At 41.4% G+C, this 22,418-nt stretch overlaps 1 protein-coding gene across 3 annotated transcripts in view; it reads right to left on the minus strand.

The window, feature by feature from the left end:
* Positions 1-22,010, minus strand: part of LOC120930352 (general transcription factor IIH subunit 2) — a 56,062-nt gene extending 34,052 nt beyond the window's left edge. Inside the window, exons 1-8 of one of the 3 annotated variants that reach the window (XM_040341550.1) lie at positions 21,886-22,010; positions 17,338-17,423; positions 16,216-16,293; positions 12,893-12,929; positions 12,056-12,142; positions 9,457-9,507; positions 6,232-6,286; positions 2,440-2,545 (exon numbers count right to left, since the gene is read on the minus strand). In XM_040341550.1, the coding sequence (XP_040197484.1) occupies positions 2,440-2,545; positions 6,232-6,286; positions 9,457-9,507; positions 12,056-12,142; positions 12,893-12,929; positions 16,216-16,293; positions 17,338-17,411 (488 nt within the window). In that variant the 5' untranslated portion in view covers positions 17,412-17,423; positions 21,886-22,010. Of the gene's footprint in view, positions 1-2,439; positions 2,546-6,231; positions 6,287-9,456; positions 9,508-12,055; positions 12,143-12,892; positions 12,930-16,215; positions 16,294-17,337; positions 17,424-21,815 lie in introns of all 3 variants that reach the window. The other 2 variants (XM_040341552.1, XM_040341556.1) reach the window with 2 other exon arrangements.
* Positions 22,011-22,418: the final 408 nt, after the last annotated feature.

The raw sequence follows: 22,418 nt of genomic DNA on the forward strand, positions 1-22,418 counted from the left end.
TTCTTTCCTCCAAATTTTTTGCTTTCTTCTATTAACCTAAAACATTGCATTAAGGTTTCCACCTTAGAGTATTGACCTATTTATGCAACATTGTAAATGGTACAAACTTGTTATTTCAATCATATATTGATTGTCTCAATGTTGGAGATATGACGGTACTTTAAAGTTTGTGTTGAACTGTTTTCCTTGTAAAATCTTAATAAAAAGAAATCTATATATATATATATATATATATATCACACACACACACACATATATATCCTACTATACATGCGTTTTTGATGCAGAAAAAATAAAAAAACGCGCTGGACTGTATGTGGTGTAAACTGGCCATTAAAGTGGGATTGCAGTGCACAGTATATTTCCCCATTAGTAAATCAACCTCATCATACTTACTACTTACAGACCACATCTGTAATGAGCAAATTGTTAGAACATAAAACTATTTGCCCAATATAAAATGTTAAACACTCGCACACATTTTAGCAATATAAAATCAACAGTGGTATACTGTAACCCTCACCAATTTTTCTAGGTGACTGAACTACGGCATATAAGAATCCTTGTTAAAATCTAAGTCAACGGCTGGAGATGAATGTGTTTAGCACCTTTAGGGCAGTTTCACACGTGCAGACTGTATGTCCGCATTTTCATCCGTCCGTTGCAGATGAAAACGGGACATACATTAGTTCCCATGCGATTGCGGGTGTCAGCGGATGACCATCCGCTGACACCCTTAATCGTCCGCCTCCGCAAAGATCCGCATTTGCGGATGGAAGAAAATCCTATTTTACTTCCGTCTGCCGGATCGGATGAACACGGACATACGGTCCGTGTTCGCCCGATCCCCCATAGGGGAGAGTGGAGGAAAGACAGGGCGGTCCCTGCACAGTGTGCGGGGACCGCCCTGTCAGCTGCCAGCTCAGCGGGGATTTTACGGAGGATCCCCGCTGAGCTTTTTACGGACACACGGAGCGGATCATTACTGATCCGCACGTGTGAAAGGGCCCTTAAGCGATTGTAAAAGGTAAAAAAAAAAACACACACACACACACACACACACACACACACACACACACACACACACACACACACACACCCCCCTATACTGTCCATGAACCTCCTCTTCTCGGGTCCCCTGCTGGTGCTCCTGGCCCTTCCTCTATCCAGTGTCCCCACAGGAAGCCGCTTCCCATGGGGGCACACATGCGTGCCCACTCCCGAGCCCTGGTGCTGCGTCCATTGACACAGACAGCAGGACTCAGTCCCTTGTCATTGGCTTTGGTTGACAGCACTAGGAACCCATGGCTTGCAGTGCCCCAGCAAAGAGAGCAAGACCTAGAAGTGAGGGAAGAGAAGAGCTGCAGACATGCACAGTGCTGGATAAAATTAGGGCTCAGTAAGTAAAAGGGGGAGCGGGGGTGTAAGAAATGCATTAAGGTAAAAAAAGGTTTAGGCTTTGAAACCATTTAAGACCTGGACCATTATGCAGGTAAAGGACCTGGCCCCCCTTTGCGATTCAGGACAGCGTCGCTTTAACTGACAATTGCGCGGTCGTGCGACGTGGCTCCCAAACAAAATTGGCGTCCTTTTTTTCCCCCACAAATTGAGCTTTCTTTTGGTGGCATTTGATCACCTTTGCGGTTTTATTTTTTGCGCTATAAACAAAAAACACTTTTTGCTATAATAAATATCCCCAAAAAATATCTAAAAAACATTTCCTCAGTTTAGGCCGATACGTATTCTTCTACATATCTGTGTTAATAAAAAAAAAAAAAAAAAAAAAAAAAAAAAAAAAATCGCAATAAGCGTTTATTGATTGGTTTGCGCAGATGTTATAGCGTTTACAAAAATAGGGGATAGTTTTATGGCATTTTTATTAATAGTTTTTTTTTTTTTTTTTACTAGTAATGGCGGCGATCAGCGATTTTTTTCGTGACTGCAACATTATGGCGGACACTTGACACATTTTTGAGACCATTGTCATTTTCATAGCGAAAAAGTGCTATAAAAATGCACTGATTACTGTGAAAATAGCAGTGAAGGGGTTAACCACTAGGGGGCGCTAAAGGGGTTAAGTGTGTCCTATTGTGCGTTTCTTACTGTAGGGGGCGTGGCTGGACGTGTGACCTCACTGATCGTCGTTTTCTATGACAGAGAACAGACGATCAGCGACAAGCCACAGAGAAGAACAGGGAAGGATTGTTTACACTCGCCTCTCCCAGTTCTTCAGCTCCTGTGACCAGCTCGTGACCCACTGCTGGGTTCTTAAAGGGGACGTACATGTACGCCCTTGTGCCCAGCTGTGCCATTCTTTCAACGTATATCGTCGTGCGCCAGTAGTTAAGTAAAAAAACTAGCAATGTCCTAAGTCATTTTTCACTTTGAAGTATTTTCCCAAATATATTAATAAACACAACAAAGAACACGGCTACTAACTTCAGTGTCTGCATTGCAAGGTTGAGGGAGTTGTAAAGAGATGGCTCGCCGCTGCACGCTGTGTCTACAGCTTTCTTCAGGGCAGTTATGTGTTGTCTGGGATTACCTGAAGAAATAAAAAAAAAATCCAAGATTAACCACTTTAGCTCTCGCACCTGTATACCCCCTTATGGACCACAGCAATGTTTACATTTATGCCACAGCCCCATTTATTCAAAAACCACTGTCTGAATTTAAAATAGGGAATTAATGCAAGCGTTTTTGGTTCAAGCAAGACTTTTTGGCAATATCATCTTGTAAATATTTTATGGACAAAAATACATATGAACATTTAAAAAATGTATAGATTTCTCTTTTGGCCAGGGTTAGCTTTTGATTTTTACGGCACAATGATATTTGCTCAAAATGTTTATCAAAACAATATTTTCATTAAAAAAAAATACACTAAAATTATTATTAGCAAAAAAAAAAAAAAAAAAAAAAAAAAAAAGTACATTTTACAAAATTCCAACTAAATATAAAAGCTTAACCTGTATTGAGTGAATAAATCACTAATACTTGCACTTTTTAAAAATTACACCTTTTTGCAAAATGGTATGCACAAATGTAAAAAATAAAAAAAAAATTTCTCAAAGAATCGGAAGGTTTTCATTATTCCCTTACAGCTTTGAGTTTGTTAAAAGACCCGCAAACCATATATTTTCTGAAAGCATAGGACTAGTAGAATAAAAAGAAGGTGCTACCGATTGTTAAGGCCCCACGATATTTGCGCAGTTGTTTTTCAAAACAATATACTTGCGCAAAAAAAAATCATTTTTAGCAGATTTAAAAAACAGCTAATTTTACAAAAAAATCATGCCAAATATAAAAGCTTAGCCTCTATGGATTTATTAAATAACATATTTGTAAATTTTAAATTGCGCTGTATGCAAAGGTTTTCTAAATTTTTCAGAATTTGTAAAATACATTTTCTGAAAGCACATGGCCAGTAGAATAAAAAAAGAAGGTTACTACTGATTTTTAAAGCAAAATGTTTATCAAAACAATATTTTCGCTAAAAAACAGTACATAACCCCAAAACCCCTGCATAACCCCAAATGCAGGCAGCTCAGGGACATGCATGCGGACCTACATGGATGTAAAGTTGGGAGCAACGGCTCTGTTTTTGCAGTGGCTACATCCCAAATGACATCAATGGGACTGCCTGCACAGAGATGCACGGAACACCTGTGCATCCCGGTAAATGTATGCCCTGTAAGAACAAGACTTTAGGCCCCTTTCAGACAAGCAAACCGATCAGGTCAGCCTGTCCGTTTTTCAGACGGGCGCAATCGGATCACACATTGTTCTCTATGAAGAGGCTGATGTAAAGGAACATGTATCCAATCCAGTGTGCTGAAAACAGACAGATGGGGATCCCATTCCCCATCCATCCAGCAGATCGGATGGTATCCGATGGAATTGGACAGGAGACCTGTTTCCATCTGACTGCCCCATAGAGAACAGCAGGCTGTGTCCATGTCCACTCTGCATCAATGGAGAGGACACGGACCTGTTGTTATTTGCCTGCTCAGCAGAGATCAGCAGAAAGATTTCCTGTTGAGCAGGCGGATCTGCTTGAAAGAGTCCCCTCCATGTGAAAGGGCTCCTACCAGGTGCGGTCGGTCCATTAGGGGCACTGTCCCCCGGATTCATATGTTTGTAGGAGTTTTTTTTTTTTCCCCTTAGCCACATGATTAGAGCATGAGGCCCCAATTGGCTTGAAAAAGGTTAGGCTCAGGGCGCAGATCATTGCACCCCAAACCCCCCCCACTTGTGACAATGCGACAGTCTGACACATAGTAACACTCGCGGTTTACTATATATATATCAGCTGTCAGTGGACATATAGGAGCGATCTATACTGATCGCTGAATATGACCACTGTACTACAGGGATGGGGCTGGTAAACACATCCAACTTCACCGGCACCACTCCCCCAGTGCTCCCCAGCCTGACAGCTCACACAAGCTTAGTGCAGACAGAAACTGCAGGTGGGGAGGTGGGATGCCGCCGGAGTGGCGATGAATCGTGGGTGCAATTTTTGAAGAAACACTAAAAAATAATAAAAAAATAAAGTATCAAATTGTAGAGAAAAAAAAACAGCAAACAAATTACCAGCCAAAAGGAGGAAAAGGTGAAGTAGGGCTGATCATAATGCACTAAAAATTATCAAGGGGTTAAAGTATGCCTACAGACAAAAGTATTTTTAACATTTTGGATAGAGTAAGGGAGGGCAATAAACTTGTCATTTTTTGCCACCTGTGTCCCATTACCAAATAGGTTGAGAGGAAATCCCTCCAAATTACGGGAATCCCTTGGGGACCCCCAGTTGACCAGAACTAGTGTCTCGATTGGAAGATTTCCCCTCCCCTTATTCAGATATAGGGTGCTTTGTATGTCCCAGGACACATGCTTCCCCATCAAAGGCATTTTTATGAACACATGCTTTGATAACCGATCCATAATTTGCTCATGGGTATTTTCCCCAACCTCCCAATTTATAATATCTAATAAGCAGTGCCTTCTTGCTTCCCAATATTCTCTACAATGCCTGATATTTGTTACAGCATTTTGCTTAAACAATCCTTTCTATGCCAAATATTCTTCCTTTATTTCGCCACCCTGTTAACTTTAGATCTGATACAAAAAATACATCACAGTACAACATAGAATGCATATCTTTAGATCAGTGGTGTTCAACCAACTTGATGAATGGGGCTATAAGTGCAGCCCTTAAAACCTCCAAACAGTAGCACATATTGTTGAATGTATTCAATGGAAGATTAAAAAAAAAAAAAAAAAAAAAAAAAAAAAAAAGTCAGAGACTGAACATACTACAGTGGAAGATCAGAGAATGACGACAAGTTACAAAAGAGGATACACCTGCTACAGTTCCCCCGAAAAATTACTGTTATAGGTTTACATGGTTTGTTGAAAGTAATACATTTAAATTTGTGAATTTTTAACAAATTGTTAAAAAAAAAAAAAAAAATCTTTCAATGTGGTGGCTGCATTAGATTTCAGTTATTTTCATCCGATGATCTGACCATTATGTCTAATTTTTCAACTTTTGTTAACTGGCCCTGCTATCCAGCAACAGTGGCCGTTAGAACATGGATAAACTATTTAACCCTGACAAGGGTGCTTACAATAAGCTTTTATTCATTTTTGTGAAATCTTTATCCCAAAAGGAAAAAATGTAACCGCTGTAAAAGTGTTGGCTGTAGTTCTATTTTAATTGATTAGTCAAGTCTATCTGAATCTGTTAGCACATCTAACACTTCTCTTTTCCCTAGATGGACAATGCTGCTGTGCAAAGATGGCTTCTTTGCTCCTCCACAGATAGAGGAGACACCCTAATACAAGAAGTGTGTTACTGGCAGGATCACAAGGTTGGAAAAAAAAAAAAAATGTACAGCAATCACATCTAAGGATTGGTAATCTGTAATAAATGACATTTTAATACTATAAAACAGGCTCCTGCCTTGCTGGTCAGCATTATCAACATTAGACGTGTAAATGGAAGCAGTATCTACTTTGTTTCATGCAAGTCAGCAGCAATGAATATGAGAGTTGCTGGTTCTTAGACCAGAGTCAGATTTGTCATCTTCACTTGCGTATGTAACTGATCAACAGAATTTTGTATAGGGTCAACTCAAATGCCACAATCCAAAAATATATTTCTTTGTACCATGTGGGAAAAAAAAAAAAGAAAGAAAGTGAAAAATTATTTTATTATACTTATCATACCAGCAAGCTCTGTCAGCTTCTCAGCCCTTTTATTTCTTGTGATAATGAGGCCTACCTAAAAGTGATCAAAAATGTGACAAAAAGTTAAAATCGGTAAAGGATTTGCATTTTGTGCGTTTCAATGTGTTTTTTGCAGAAACGCAGTACAGTTCATTTACCATGGTTTCCAATGGGACACCTTCACCCCTATGCTTTTTTCAGCCACTGCATTTTTTAGAAAGGGTAATTTTTTTAAACGTAAAATGGTGTTTTTTTTGCTTTTTTGGTTTTATAGACTTTAATGGAGAAGCTGCAGGAAAGTGTGTAGTGCGTTTTTGCCATACTACATACAATTTGCGTTGTGGTTTTTACTTTGTCCTACAACAAATTGGGCAAAAAAATAAAATAAAATGTGCAAAATGCAAATTTCAGCGAAATTGTGTTTGCAAAAACACACAGCAAAAAGCACTGCAGAAACGATCAAAAGCAAATGGCATAGGTGTGAACCAAGCCCAAGACCCAAGCCTAAGGCCCCAGAACTTTCTGTCAGATAGCAACTCTGCCACTACATATTTCTCCACTGCTCCCCCTTGTCATCTTTGCAGGGACATGCGGTGAGGCTGAACCTGATGTTTCTGGGCACATTGCCGACATCACTTCTTCCCAAGGAGCAAGGAAAAAAAAAAGAAGAAGCGCACACTTCTGGGCTAAAGGGCATAGTAAAGCCTACCTTGTTTATTTGTACCTACAGGCTAGTCTATAATAAGGCTTACCTGTACATACAGTAAATATCTCCTAAATGTGCACCGTTTAGGAGATATTTGTCATCACTGGCCCATGCCGTCCATTGAGAGAGATATGCCGCGATCATGACGCCCTGCACATGTGCGAGAGTGATGCTTGGCCAGTCAAACTGTGGAAGCCCACAAACCCAGAAGGAAGACCGGGTCAAGATGGAAGCCCTGTCAGCGGTGACAGCACAATGCTGGAGGGCTTAGTTCTAAGGCAAGTCTTTCATTATGTGCCAATATGCAATGCATAAAAGGACATTATGCTATATTTTTTTTGCAGTTTATTAACACTTTAAGCCAACTACTGAACACGACCATCACCTCAATTGCCATGGAAGCCTTCCAATGCGGCTGTCATTTTCTAGAAGTCCAGCATCCAAATGTATTCTAGATTTCTATTACTTACAAGGGTAAGCATTTTATTTGAAATGAAACACCACTATTTATTACTCCTCTCTCCAAACTACAAGCCACGGGCCAAATCCAATCTAAATTACAATCACTTTAAGAGACCCTGATGTAAGGGGGAACCTCTGATGTGGTCTCTGAAGTTAGGGGGAAGGTGCAGACTGCGTTTTTTGTTCAAACATTCTTGGCTCAAATTTATTTAGAATTTATTTTCTTTGTTTTACCAAAATTTCCTTTCTCTGTTCTGAATCATATCACCCTGATTAAATGAATACCCAAGTACAACGTACTCATTCATTTAAAAATTGTATTCATTCATAAAACAGATATTTTTTTTTTTTGGACCAGTGAATATCTATAAGACTTCCATTGTGGCTCTTGTACTGGAAAAACTTAGAACAAGGGTCTGCAAACTTTTCCATGTTATTATGACCATGCCATCTCTATTAGGCTGAAACTAAGGGGAGAACAGATTCCAGTTTACTTTCTATATTCTTCTTTTACAGGATGCATCTGCATTTGTATATGAATGTCAAGCATAAATCAGGGCATATGCATTCCTAAAGTTTATTCATTCTGGAGAGTGTGATAAAGCGTTAGAGCCCCTGTCAGGTTTTTATTGATGCATGTACCCCACAGCTACAGAAATTCACACTCAATATTTGTTCTGGTAAACATCGATCAAGACCGAAATTAAAAGGAGAATTTAAAATGGAGTTGTCATCTTATATTTTGTATACAAGATGGTACAGATTGCAAACACTATTATAACCGGTAATATCAGATATGTGTGGCCAAATGCATGGCCAAAGAAGGATGACATTCCCTTAAAAGTGATTGTAAAGGCAGAAGTTTTTTGTTTTTGTTTTTTATCTTAAAGCATGCATGTATCAAGATAAAAAGCCTTTTGTGTGCAGCAGCCCCCCCCCCTCATACTTACCTGAAGTTCCTCTAGATCCAGTGATGTTGCAGGAATGTCTCAGCCTTATGGGACTTCCCTCCTCATTGGCTGAGACAGCAGTGCGGCACCATTGGCTCCTACTGCCGTCAAAGTCAGTGAGCAGAGAAAGGGGTGGGGCCTGGCCGCAGCTCCGTGTCTGAATGGACACAGGGAGCAGTGACTCAGCTCGGGTGCCCCCATAGCAAGCTGCTTGCTGTGGGGGTCACTCAACAGGAGGGAGGGGCCAGGAGAGCCGAAGAGGAACCCGAGAAGAGGAGGATCTAGGCTGCTCTGTGCAAATCCACAGCAACAGAGCAGGCAAGTATAACATGTTTTTTTTTTGTTTTTAGTTAAAAGAAGAAGACTTTACAATCACTTTAAGGTTTTCTGAACTAAGATTTGGGACATGATTTTTTATTTTATTTTTATATTATGTCTCAAAACATACCCATTGGTAATAATGCTACATTGTAAAGATGCCTTACTTGTAGCATACAATCTTCTACATTTATCCAAAAGTCCAATCCTTGTCTCTAATGGCTGGTATCAACATTATAAAAGAAACTAAGGGATATTTTTATAATGGTTTTCACACAATTTCCAACTGAATCCAGTTACAAAAAATTTGTGAATTAGGCATAAATCACGTGAACCTTGATGGTCAGGATTTCTTCTCCCCTCATACAAGTCTATGGGAATGTAAAAGCAGCTTGAAGTAGGTCAGACGGAGGTAAACTGCAGATGAAGTGCATCCATGAAGCAAGCTGCATTTGTTCACTGAAACAAGTGCAAAGCCTGTCAAAACAAGCTCTAAAGACATAGCAGAACAATTCTATTGATTAATGGACCACAGGGTTGATTGCCAAAGATGTGTGAAATACTTTAACTGCATTTGTCATTTTACACCAATATCATTTTTGTCATCATAATACTAAGTTTCATTAACATTAGTTAGTAGGTTTTAAATCATTTTTCACAAGAAATGCATATTTACATGAGGGAACAATGCTTGAACACACAGAAGAATAATCAATCTGATTAATGTAATACAAAAAAATAAAAGAGAATAATAGTTTACGTAACAAATGTAAAATAAATTACACATACCTGACTTATTGGGTTTTGATCAAAATATTCATCCACAAAATATTCCAACAGCTAAAAGGAAAAGATAAAAAAAATGTATAAGGAAATAATTATTTCAGCATATGTTAATCAATATGTTTAATTGGTCATGAAGTATAAACAAACTCTAAATTATTTATTTTGTTTTATATGAAGGCTGTGGCTTTAACAAGCAGTACATTTTTTTATTTTAATTTTAAACAAGCCCTCACTGATCTCAATAGCTGCAACCAATATAGAGAAATGTATTCTCAACTGAAACAATGATATTGCAGCTCTCACCCCTGGCTTTCTCTGCCAGCAGGAACTGCCCCCCTCCTTCTAATCTAAACATCAGGTGCCGTAATTTGAGGATGAATTACTCTACAGTATCTGTAGCTAGAGGTCAGTACAGGCTTGTTAAGAAAACTTACTACCCCATAACCTAGCCAAATATTTGCTTGAGTGTGAGAAGATTTTGGGCTAAAGACCCATGTACAGTCCAAAATTCAAACTAGGTTACAGTGCTGAGACTTCATAAAAGATGTATGAAAGAAAACTCTGTTAATACAAATTATAGGTTACACAATAAAAACATTAAGTTATACAACATCATAACTGATAGAATGTATTATAAAAAATAATTTTAAAGAGTTTTATATATTTCCCATGCTGTGTGTGCATAACAGCTATAATGTACACTTATTCTTTATTATAAAAGATATCTAAGAATTTCAATAATTATATACAGTACTACATCAACAGACCTATCCAATAATTAAAGTTTAACCACTTAAATACAGGGCACTTTCACCCCCTTCCTGCCCAAGCCATTTTTCAGCTTTCAGTGCTGTCACACTTTGAATGAAAATTGCGTGGTCATGCAACACTTTCCATATGACATTTTTAAGCTTTTTTTCACAATAGAGCTTTCTTATGGTAGTATTTTATCACCACTGGCTTTTTCATTTTGTGCTAAACAAAAATCTTGAAAAACAAATGCGTTTTTCTTTGTTTCTTTTATAAAATGTTGCAAATAAATAATCTTTCATACATTTAGTTCAAAATGTATTCTGCTACATTTAAAGTAAAGCCCCCCACCTCGACCCCCCTTAAAAAAACACAAACACACACACAGCGACCACTGAGTGAGCTTAGCGAATTCTAGCATTTTATTTAATACTCTTCCCCGATTGTAACTTCGGCACCAGGCGCTGTGTTGCAAGAGGCAGGAGAAGTCACGGCCCCCATACCCCAGAAGCTCAGTTTTTTGAAGGTACAAATAAGGGACTGTAAAAAGGCAGGGCCATCTTTAATGTTGATTGGACCCTGGGCCCATGCAATTTTGCTCTCTACCTGCTCTGAGACATACAATAAATATCAGCTAGACTTAAAATCAGTTTACTCCTTACTTCCCACTGACCATCAATGTAAGGAGCATTCTTCATATCAGTCTGTATTGTGGTTTGAAAACTGTCACATGACATTTTAAAAAAAAAAAAAAAAAAAGAATCGGTATCGGCGAGTACATGAAAAAAAAAGTATCGGTACTTGTACTCGGTCCTAAAAAAGTGGTATCGGGACAACCCTACTTATCAGCTATACCATATACAGTGCAGATTAATACCACATTTTACTGTAATAGCCTGTCCATTACTAAATCAGTCAGGGCCAGTCCGAGTAGCTAGCCAACCTCCCCAAACTTTGAGCAGCTATGCCGATATATCAGCTTTTCCATCCTTAACACTGAAACCATATGGGCAATCCACATCTGTGGCGTGGCAAGTTTTTTTAAGTTATGTTTTAAAACAACTTTTTGGAAAAGAAAAATATATATATATATATATATATATATATATATATATATATATATATATATATATATATATATATATATATATATATATATATATATATATATATATATATATATATATATATATATATATATATATATATATATATATATATTTTTTATTTTTTTATTTTTTTAAATACGGTCACCAGTGCAGTACAGCATTATCATATAACTGGTGTGGTGGTGATCAGGGACAATGACTGGTGACAGTATGTAAAAATAAATAAAAAAAAGATCAGCATTTCATTGGTATAAGCAACCATTTTTATTGATTCACTCAGTGTCTTTTGTTGTGAAAAGCTGTAATTGGCCAAAGCTAATCACATTGTACAGATGGGCTGTGATTGGCTCTGTCTGTACCAAGTAATCACTGTGACCAATCACAGCTAGCAACACAATTGTATACAATGGATGGCATAAAAAGGAAGCCATCCATTGCTTACAGTTGTCATGTGATCTGCCCAAAAGTGTCCTGAGATCAGAATTTTACAAAACCAAGATTTGCATTGCTTTGCCTTTATCAAGTAAAATCGTACTGAAGTGATAAAATCTACCTAAAATGACAAAAGATACACAAAGATTCCATCGCATGCTCAGGTCCCACCATTAGTGCAGGTTTGGCAGGTAAAGTCACAATGGCACAGGTCAAGAAATTAAAGTGTCTGCAATGTAATGCAGCTACCTGCGTTAGGATAGATTTGGGAAACAGCGTGTCAAGGAAATAAAAGGGTAATTTCAACTTACCTTCAGTGTGCTTGTGAGCCTATTAGGTTTCAGATCCTGATCTTCCATTGTTCTTGACCCATCAATGATCACATACAAGTGGCGCATCTAGTAAAATAAATAAAATAAAAACTTCAAAAACATTAAATATTTGTTGTGCAGTTTCTGCAGGACATGGCAAAGACTGGAATAGGGGCCTATGACAACTCACACTTTAGTATCAGCAGCTATTCTTGAAAGATTTTGGCAAAGGGGTGACCAATTTTTAGGATGATACGCAAGTGATTTTTCTAAATACAGTGGCACTAGGGGTGTCTGCTCAACATATAGGCTTACAATCTTAGGCAAGAGGTGTATACAATTGTATCCACTTTTCCTGAAAAGTAAGAATTCCAGGAAACAATTTTACCCCATTTACTGCCATTTCAAACCAAGTCCTTTTAACTTAAACTTGGTGGGACAACTTTAAAAAAAAAAAGTGATGTTCTGCAGTGCCCAAAAACATACAGGAAAATGCTTTTTTTTGTAGGAGAAAAAGATTAAAATTGCATATCCACCAAATCAACCCAACGCGTTTCAACTATACATGGTCTTCTTCAGGGGGTAGGAAAGTGGAAGCAATCAGAGGGATGGACATAAGCAAATCAAAATTGTGAAACCAAAAATAGCTAGTAGTGCATGCTATTCAGGTCTCTTTATGTCTCTATTTATTTCTACTGTGTGATTTCTATTGCTGCAACAAAGTCCCAATGGGAGATATCTTTCCTGTTATATAGTAATACCATAGGACAAAGCTGCTTAGTGGCCAGACAGTGCAAGCACCATTTAAAATCCTTAGAAAATGTTAAAATAACTTACCATACCAAGTCTAACTTGTCCACGATTCTCAAAAACTCTGTAAAACATTTATTGGATCCATATGGATTAAATTATACATTGCATGGGCAGAGTAGGTAGCTGTTACTGTCACCTATGAACTCTTATAATCTCCCACTCAATTAGAGTAGGCCCTTGTGCATTGTAATTACAGTTTATAGTTCAAAATAGCACAGCAAAAAAAAAAAAAAAAAAAAAAAACTTAGATAATAGCAGTAAGGATTTTTACTAGGGTTGTCCCGATACCACTTTTTTAGGACCGAGTACGAGTACCGATACTTTTTTTTAAATGTGTCCCCAAATGCAGCGATGTCCCCCCACATATGCAGCCATCGTCTCCCCCCATGCAGCCATTGTCACCCCCCATGCAGCAATGTATCCCCCCATCCAGCCATTGTCACCCCCCATCCAGCAATGTATTCCCCCATCCAGCCATTGTCTCCCCCCATCCAGCCATTGTCACCCCCCATGCAGCCATTGTCACCCCCCATGCAGCCATTGTCACCCCCCAATGCAGCCATTGTCACCCCCCATCCAGCCATTGTCACCCCCCATCCAGCGTCTCCCCCCCCATCCAGCGTCTCCCCCCCCCCCCCCCATGTATCCAGCGTCTCCCCCCCCCCCCCATGTATCCAGCGTCTCCCCCCCCCCCCCATGTATCCAGCGTCTCCCCCCCCCCCCCCCCCCCATGTATCCAGCGTCTCCCCCCCATGTATCCAGCGTCTCCCCCCCATGTATCCAGCGTCTCCCCCCCATGTATCCAGCGTCTCCCCCCCATGTATCCAGCGTCTCCCCCCCCATGTATCCAGCGTCTCCCCCCCCATGTATCCAGCGTCTCCCCCCCCATGTATCCAGCGTCTCCCCCCCCATGTATCCAGCGTCTCCCCCCCCATGTATCCAGCGTCTCCCCCCCCATGTATCCAGCGTCTCCCCCCCCATGTATCCAGCGTCTCCCCCCCCCATGTATCCAGCGTCTCCCCCCCCCATGTATCCAGCGTCTCCCCCCCCATGTATCCAGCGTCTCCCCCCCATGCAGCCATGTCCCACTTACCTGCATCCCCGCTGCCGCCGACTGTGTCATACGCCGGGAACATTACAACTTTGAATCGCTGTAATGATTGGCCCTGCGTATAGACACTCCCCCTCGCTCGGGATTGGACAGTTCACCCGAGCGAGGGGGAGTGTCTATGCGCGGCGCCAATCATTACAGCTATTCAAAGCTGTAATGTTCCCGGCGTATGACACAGTCGGCGGCAGCGGGGATGCGGCGAATGGCGGCGGGATGCGGCGTCACGGCGGCGGGGGGGGGGGGGGGGGAAGAGTATTCTATTTGGGTATCGAGGGTATTTGCGGGAGTACGAGTACTCCCGCAAATACTCGGAATCGGTCCCGATACCGATACTAGTATCGGTATCGGGACAACCCTAATTTTTACAACCTCACATATGCCCCGAATCACTCCACGAGTCATTATTGCTTTACGGTTTACTGTCTTTTTTTCCCCCCTTCTCTTTATTTACTTGTTGCAGTTTACCGATTTATTGTGTTTTTTATCTGTATGGCAAAAAATGTATAACAATTATTAAGTCACTATATGCTGTTTAGTGCAAGAACTGCATCACTCCATGTTCTATATATGGCTACAATAATGTCAAAAAATGTTTCCTGTACTAGTGTAACTGTTTTCATCGACTGTATATACAGTAGTACCTTGGATTACGAGCATAATTTGTTCCAGAAGCATGCTCGTAATCCAAAAGCACTCAAAAGTGAGTTTCCTCATAGGAATCAATGGAAACTCATAATTCGTTCCACAGTTACTGCTGGTGTATGCAGTACTGTTTGTGGCCATAGGGGCGGGGGCGCTGGTGTATGCAGTACCGCATGTGGCCAGAGGTGCAGGGGGGTCAGAGACACTCAGGGAATGGAGTGTGTTCGAGCGTCACCGGTGTCCCCGCACCTCTGGCCAAATGCGGTACTGCACACCCCAGTGGCTTAAAGCCTACTTGTCTTGCGAGACAACGCTTGTAAAATCAAGTCAGGACTAAAAAAATAAATAAAATAAAAAATATAATAGCTTGTACTGCGAAACACTCGAAAACTGCATTACTCGCGATCAGAGGTTTCACTGTACATGCAAAATTGCTTCGATAAACATTCCTAACAAACCATACAGTGAATGTATATTGCCAAATACAAATGTTACTTCACTCCCGCTTGTTTTGCTGGGTTCTCAGCAACCTAGACCAGTGATGGCGAACCTTGGCACTCCAGATGTTTTGGAACTACATTTCCCATGATGCTCATGCACTCTGCATTGTAGTGGAGCATCATGGGAAATGTAGTTCCAAAACATCTGGGGTGCCAAGGTTCGCCATCACTGACCTAGACCTTGCCTCTAGAAGGCAGGAAGGGTATTTGAAATCCCTGCTGCTCCCTCTTCTCTAGCCATCATCAGAATCTATCTAGTCTGTCCCGTTGTTCTGACGAAAACTCCAACTCGCCAAAATCTCCAACCACGTCACTGCCAGTGACTCTGCAGCACCAATAATTGGAGGATTGGGACGAGTTGGCTGTTTTGACAGAACAGCGGTAGCATATACATCAGGGATATGCAATTAGCGGACCTCCAGCTGTTGCAAAACTACAAGTTCCATCATGCCTCTGCCTCTGGGTGTCATGCTTGTGGCTGTCAGTCTTGCTATGCCTCATGGGACTTGTAGTTCTGCAACAGCTGGAGGTCCGCTAATTGCATATCCCTGATATACACTATGGTACACCATATAATGAGTGGACATTGTTAGTCTGTCCGATACTAACAACATGACCGCCTCCAAAGCAGCGACAAATTTTTTCCTCCTTACCTGGTGTTCTGTCAAAACATCCAAATCGTTGTGTACCGCACTGTATACACTGCCGCTGTTCTGTGTAAAGAGGCAAATTATCCAACTCTCCAATTATTGCTGCTGGAGAGTCACCGGACGTGACGTGGTTGGAGATTTTGGCGTGTTGGAGTTTTTCGGCAGAACACTGGGACAGACTAGAGTCACTAGATGGATTCTGATGATTTATCAATGCCATCACTTGACGTGAACTAACCTTTTAATAATGTGCATAGTCTGGACCCTATGTGATCATGTTTGTGTACTATCCTTCGTATATAAAAAATATGAATTTAAAATGCATTATTTATGAAAAAAAATAAAAATAAATGCATGGTAATAAAAATCATAAACACATTTGACATTTATTCATTTTCCTTTATTATACTGATGCATTGCATTACTTAGAAAAACAAAAAATACCTTTTTCTTTTATCTTTAAATAAAATTTCATCTATTGTGGATTTCAGGGATCCTGACTCGTCTTCCTTGAGAACCTCCCTGAAGAACAAAAGCATTTCATTTTAAACACATGGGTAGTGGCCTGGGATTCAATCCTTGATTATTTCCCGCCTTGACTACAGCAACTCTCTCCTTAACCTTCTGAGCGGTGTTCCCAAGTCAGACTCTGGCTCGACTCGCTGCAGCCACAGACAAAGTTACTTACCTTGTCCCTGGATCCAGCGATGCCACCGCGCTGTGTGAGCGAGCGGGACCTCGCTCGATTCACACAGTGCCTCTGTGTGCCGCCGATCTCCGTTCCCTGCGACGTTACGACGCACGGGAGCGGAGAACGGCGCCAAATTCAAAAAGGTAAACAAACACAATACATACAGTATACTGTAATCTTATACAGTACTGTATGTAAAAAATACACACCCCCCTTGTCCCTAGTGGTCTGCCCAGTACCCTACATGTTATTTTATATAATAAAAAACCTTTCTTTCTGCCTGCAAACTGTAGACTGTCCATAGCAACCAAAAGTGTCCCTTTATGTCAAAAATGGTTTTAGAGCAGCTAGAAAACAGCGATAATAAATTATAATCACTTGCAGAATTGTGCGATAGCGATTTGTGGGGAAATTCGTCATAAAAAAATAAAAGTAATGACAGCGACAATTCTGCAACTGAGCAAATTTCAGTGATTTTGAGTTGATTACATTATTGAATAATTTTTATTATATTATTATTTTTTTATATTATTATCATTATCGGTATGTCCGATCAGCCCCTACCCTGTCCACCTTTAGGAGATCCCTGAAAACTCATTTATTCAGGGAAGTCTATCCCATACCCACCTAACAACTGTCCCAGAGCCACCCCCATCAAATCATTCTCAGCATCCATTACCTTTTGTACCACCACCCCCTCCCTTTAGAATGTAAACTCTACGAGCCGGGCTCTCCTGTACCTTCTGTATTGAACTGTAATTGTGCTGTCCCCCCACATTGTAAAGCGCTGCGTAAACTGTTGACGCTATATAAATCGTGTATAATAATAATAATAATAATATTATTATCTCACACAATGAAGGCACAGTTCTTACCATGTTCTTTCATAGCCACCTTCCCACCGCTTGGTTTTTTCTGGTTCTTCATCCACCTTTAAATGATCTGCCATTTTTGCTTTATTCTGAAAATAAAGAGGGATATTAAACAGAAGAACAGGTATGCATTATGAGATATATACCGGTACTTAATATACAGTACAATTCTATTTGTTTTTTTAAAATCAGGTAAATAGGAAATATCACTTAAAGCGGTTGTAAAGGGGAAAAAAAAAATTTCCTTTAAAATAACAAACATGTTATACTTACCTCCACTCTGCAGTTCGTTTTGCACAGAGTGGCCCCGATGCACGTCTTCTGGGGTCCCTCGGCGGCTGTCTCTGGTCCTCCCGGCAATTACCGACCACAGTCATGCGAGAGTTTGCATGGTGGCGAGTAATTGTGGGCGCGCTCCCGTGATACAGCGAGCGGCCATAGACGCTCACTGTATCATTCGGCCCGCCCCTCGGCGCGCCGTGTCACTGGAGGTGATTGACAGCAGCGCCAGCCAATGGATGCGCTGCTCTCAATCCATCCGCTCTAGCGAATCAGCGGCCAGGCTGAGCGGCGAAGAGGATCTCGGGACCGCGCAGGACTTTCGACGGGTCTGGTAAGTAAAACAGGGGCTTGGGGGGGGGGGAATTTTTTATTTTATTTACTCCATTAATAACAACACAACACCATTTTCAGCAACAGGAGGTAGCAATTTTCTAAAGCCACAAAACCAGCTACTGCTGGTAGACCTGAGAAGTATAAAATTAAAGTAAAACTTTTTTTTTTCGTTTTAGATAGAGTGGAGAGGGATCAGAACTCCTGCCAGTTTTTACTGCCGTCTGTGCCCCCATTAACCATTTGCCAACCAGGCCAATTCTGACATTTCTCTCCTACATGTAAAAATCATCATAGAACCCACAAAAAACAATCTCAGCTTCCCAGCCGAGGCGGCGCAGTTTTTTTGAATGCAGAGGCCGGGTGTGACGTCATAACATCGCACCCGGCTTCCGACGATCATAGAGACCCCGGCGACCATCTTCTCCACCGGAAATCTCTATGGTGCACATCCAGGGCCGACAGATCCGTTCTCTGACTCACCGATCATAGAGGGCAGCAGGAGGGGGGTGGACGTTCCCTCTGGCCGCCCATAAGAACGCTCAAGCGGCTGACCGTCGGCAAATGGTTAATGAGATTCTTCCTCTATATATGTTCTGTTAACCATTATCATTAAATATGAAAGTAAAAAATCCCAAATTGGGTTGACCACAAGAAAAATAATTAAGGGAAACTCCTCACTTCCTGTTTGGCTAAGGGACAGGAAGTGAAGGGAAATCTCCACAATGGGACACAGATGGCGGGAAAAAATCAGGGGTTGAAAATGAAGAAAGAAACCCCACTGCCACGTAGGGCTGAGGCAAGAGTCCCTGGCCCTGTGTATATTTCAACTCAAGGCTGGATCAAACATCAAAAAGCATTTAGGCACGGCAGCAATCAGGGCCAATGTGGACATATCAGGAGAGTCCTACACGGGGACTCAATATAAGACTAACCTTTTTGTCGATGATGCCCTCTTGCCCTGCCCAACCCACGTATCTCCCTCCCCAATCTGCAACTCAAGCTTGATCGCTTCTCTGCCTTTTCGGGTCTTCGGATCAACCTTTCTAAGACGACGGCACTGAATGTAACTCTCTCCAAAGTTGTGGAACAGCTTCAAGAGCACTTTCCATACAGCTGGGCAATCCACTCGATCGACTATCTAGGGCAGGGATATGCAATTAGTGGACCTCCAGCTGTTGCAAAACTACAAGTCCCATCATGCTTTGCCTCTGGGTGTCATGCTTGTGGCTGTCAGAGTCTTGCTATGCCTCATGGGACTTGAAGTTCTGCAACAGCTGGAGGTCCGCTAACTGCATACCCCTGATCTAGGGATTAAACCGATACCTTCCAACTCTTCCCTGTTCTCTGCCATTACTCTCTGTTGTGCACTTTAACCTTCCCTATGAATTCCTGGCAATATGCTTCTCTGATCCTCCCCTTCTTCCACGATTTCCAATCGATCTCCTGAGATCGATTGGAAAGAGATCAGAGCCTTGGAGCCTTGTAATACCAACGGCCACCACCGGATTTCGCCAGCTCACACAAAGAAGAGCTGGGGACTTCACCAAAAAAAAAAAAGTTTTTTTTTTTTGTTTTTTTTGCCCACCTTCCAAGCCAAGTCGCCAGGATGCCATTTCTAGTCGGGCGACCTGGCGACCAGGATTAGTCGAGCCCTGGGTTAAAGTAATTTTATCCTGAAAAATTGCATTGTGACAAAAATATTGCAACAATCACCATTTTATTCTCTAGGGTCTACTAAGAAAACATATATAATCTTTGGGGGTTCCAAGTAATTTTCCAGCAAAAAACAATGATTTTAAATTGAAACCAACAAATGTCAGAAAAAAGGTTTGGTGTTTAAACTTTCCTCATTTACACACAAAGTCTATTCCTTTGATGTAAAGGACAAATTGTTACAATGTTTAGACTTAAAACGGAGGTTCACCCAAAAAAAAAAAATGTTTAACATTACATTCAGCCGAGTTGTCCTAATGACAATCGGCTGTTTTTTTTTTTTTTTTGGTACATACCTTATTTTCACCGCCGCTTCCGGGTATGTCTTCTGTGGGACTGGGCGTTCCTAATTGATTGACAGGCTTCCGACCGTCGCATACTGCGCTTCACGAGTTGCCGAAAGAAGCCGAACATCGGTGCGCAGGCGCCGTATAGAGCCGCACCGACGTTCGGCAACTCGTGACGCACTGTATGCGACGGTCGGAAGCCTGTCAATCAATTAGGAACGCCCAGTCCCGCAGAAGACATACCCGGAAGCAGCGGTGAAAATAAGGTATGTACGGAAAAAAAAACAGCCGATTGTCATTAGGACAACTCAGCTGAATGTAATGTTAAACATTTATTTTTGGGTGAACCCCCGCTTTAACGTTACACTGCTAAAGAATGTTGCGATACTTGGCAGACTGCCTGGATTTTTTCTTCCTTTCTTTTGATGGCTGTGGCTTCAGCAGAGCAGAGAATTCTCTGCATAGAAAGAATCGGGAAATACTTGGTCAAGATCGCAATGGAAAAAAAAAATTGCGATAACGATTCTCTACCATTAATCGTGCAGCTCTAATGGACACAGGGAGCTGCGACTCAGCCCCCATAACAAGCTGCTTGCTGTGGGGGGCACTCAACAGGAGGGAAAGAGGAGGATCCGGGCTGCTCTGTGCAAATCCACTGTACAGGGTAGGCAAGTATAACATGTTTGTTATTTTTATAGAAAAAAAAGAAAACACGACTTTACAATCACTTTAACATGTTCATTTCATTCAAGTCAGATTCACATTTTTTTTTTAATATATTTAAATTAAAATAAAAAAATGCTCCGGCACTTCCTGTTCCTGCCACCACTGCCTCCCATTTGTGTCTCAGTGTCCCTGAAGGGAGTCTACCTGTGGCCATGCTGCCACACATTGCGCAGGAATGGTTGTCAAGAAGCTGATCCTGAGTAAGGATGAGTTCCGGCGTGTTTTCAGTCCATGTGCAGAGCCCACCAGGAAGTCGGCACCGCACTGCGCTAATTACAGGCAGGGAGACATTTTGCAATGCTCGGCTGCAGACATCGGGAAATGTCTCCCTGCCTGTGATTAGCGCAGCGGAGTGCCGACTTCCTGGTGGGCTCTACACATGGACTGTGCAAACACGCCGGAGCTCATCCCTAATCCTGAGTAGGGAGGAGCTCAGGAGTGCTCTGACACAGGTTCAAACCTGCAGGAGCCATGCCGCCAGGAAGCTGTCAAAGACAAAACAGCCAATCATAAGTGACAAAGGCATTCCCTGCCCCACAGCTGCATATATAATATATATATTTATATTTATATTGGGCTGCAGGGCAGAGAATGCTGCTGCCGCCTATGATTGGCTTTTGGCTTTGACAGCTCCCAGGCACAAGTGAAACTGAAGTGTCTTAAAGAGGCTGGAGGAGATCAGCAGCACAGAGATGTAAACAAGGAGTGAGAAATGTGGAAATTGTAATTGATGAAAAACAAACAAAGCGTGGGGTTTAGGCTGCATTCACTCCATGGCATTTAGTACACATGCACATTTACCAAATAAAAATGCATGTCACGCTTGCAGTGTCATTCAATGACAATGGCACCCCAAAAACAGCAGGCGGACTTGCATTGTTTCATGCAACAAGAGAGGCGCAAAAAAAAGGATGCAGGAGCTATTTTGTGTCACATAAGGGAGCGCACTGAACAGGCTGCCCTATGCGTTTAGCACAGCAATGCACACAACCTTTCACTGTGGAATAAACCCTGACAAAATTAGATAGATAGATAGATAGATAGATAGATAGATAGCACATTCATAGGAGGAGCACCCCCTGTCCTCATACACACTCTGCCAATTATCTCAGGAAACAACAGATCACACCACACACATACCTGACCCAACTCACAGCCAGAGAATTATTATGACTGTCACACCAGTGACCAGACACACAACACAGCCCACCTTCTCTGCTATCTTCGGGACTTCTTTTCACTCGTGTGCAGCACAGAACAACTTCCCCCCGGAAACATTCACGCTGTACAAATGTTCCGCTCTCCTCTCTCTCGGAGTACAATGTGTGCTCAGTATGTGGGGAGGAGCTCTGCTTTAACCCCTTGTCTACAGCGGGTTTTTCTTTTTTCACATGTTATAATATGCATCTGTTTTGTTTTTTGCTAGAAATTACTTGAAACCCCTAAGCAATTTTTTCTGAAAGCAAAGATCCTAAAGAATAAAATGGTGTCAGTGGTATTTTTTTCAGATTGCACAATATTTATGTAACTATTTATCAAACGCAATATTTTTTCAGATTTTTTGGTAAAATATAAAATAAATACAAAGTTTTGTGAAGTAAATCGAACCTGTTAAGCCTTAAAGCGGAGGTGCACACAAAACGTAAGACCCCTTTCACAATGAGGAGTTTTTCAGGCGGTACAGCCCTAAAAATAGCGCTGCTATACCGCCTGAAAAACTCCTGCCCAGCAACCTCAATGTGA

The sequence above is a fragment of the Rana temporaria genome, chromosome 1 (genome assembly GCF_905171775.1).
Source record: "Rana temporaria chromosome 1, aRanTem1.1, whole genome shotgun sequence".
NCBI classification, from domain to species: domain Eukaryota; kingdom Metazoa; phylum Chordata; class Amphibia; order Anura; family Ranidae; genus Rana; species Rana temporaria.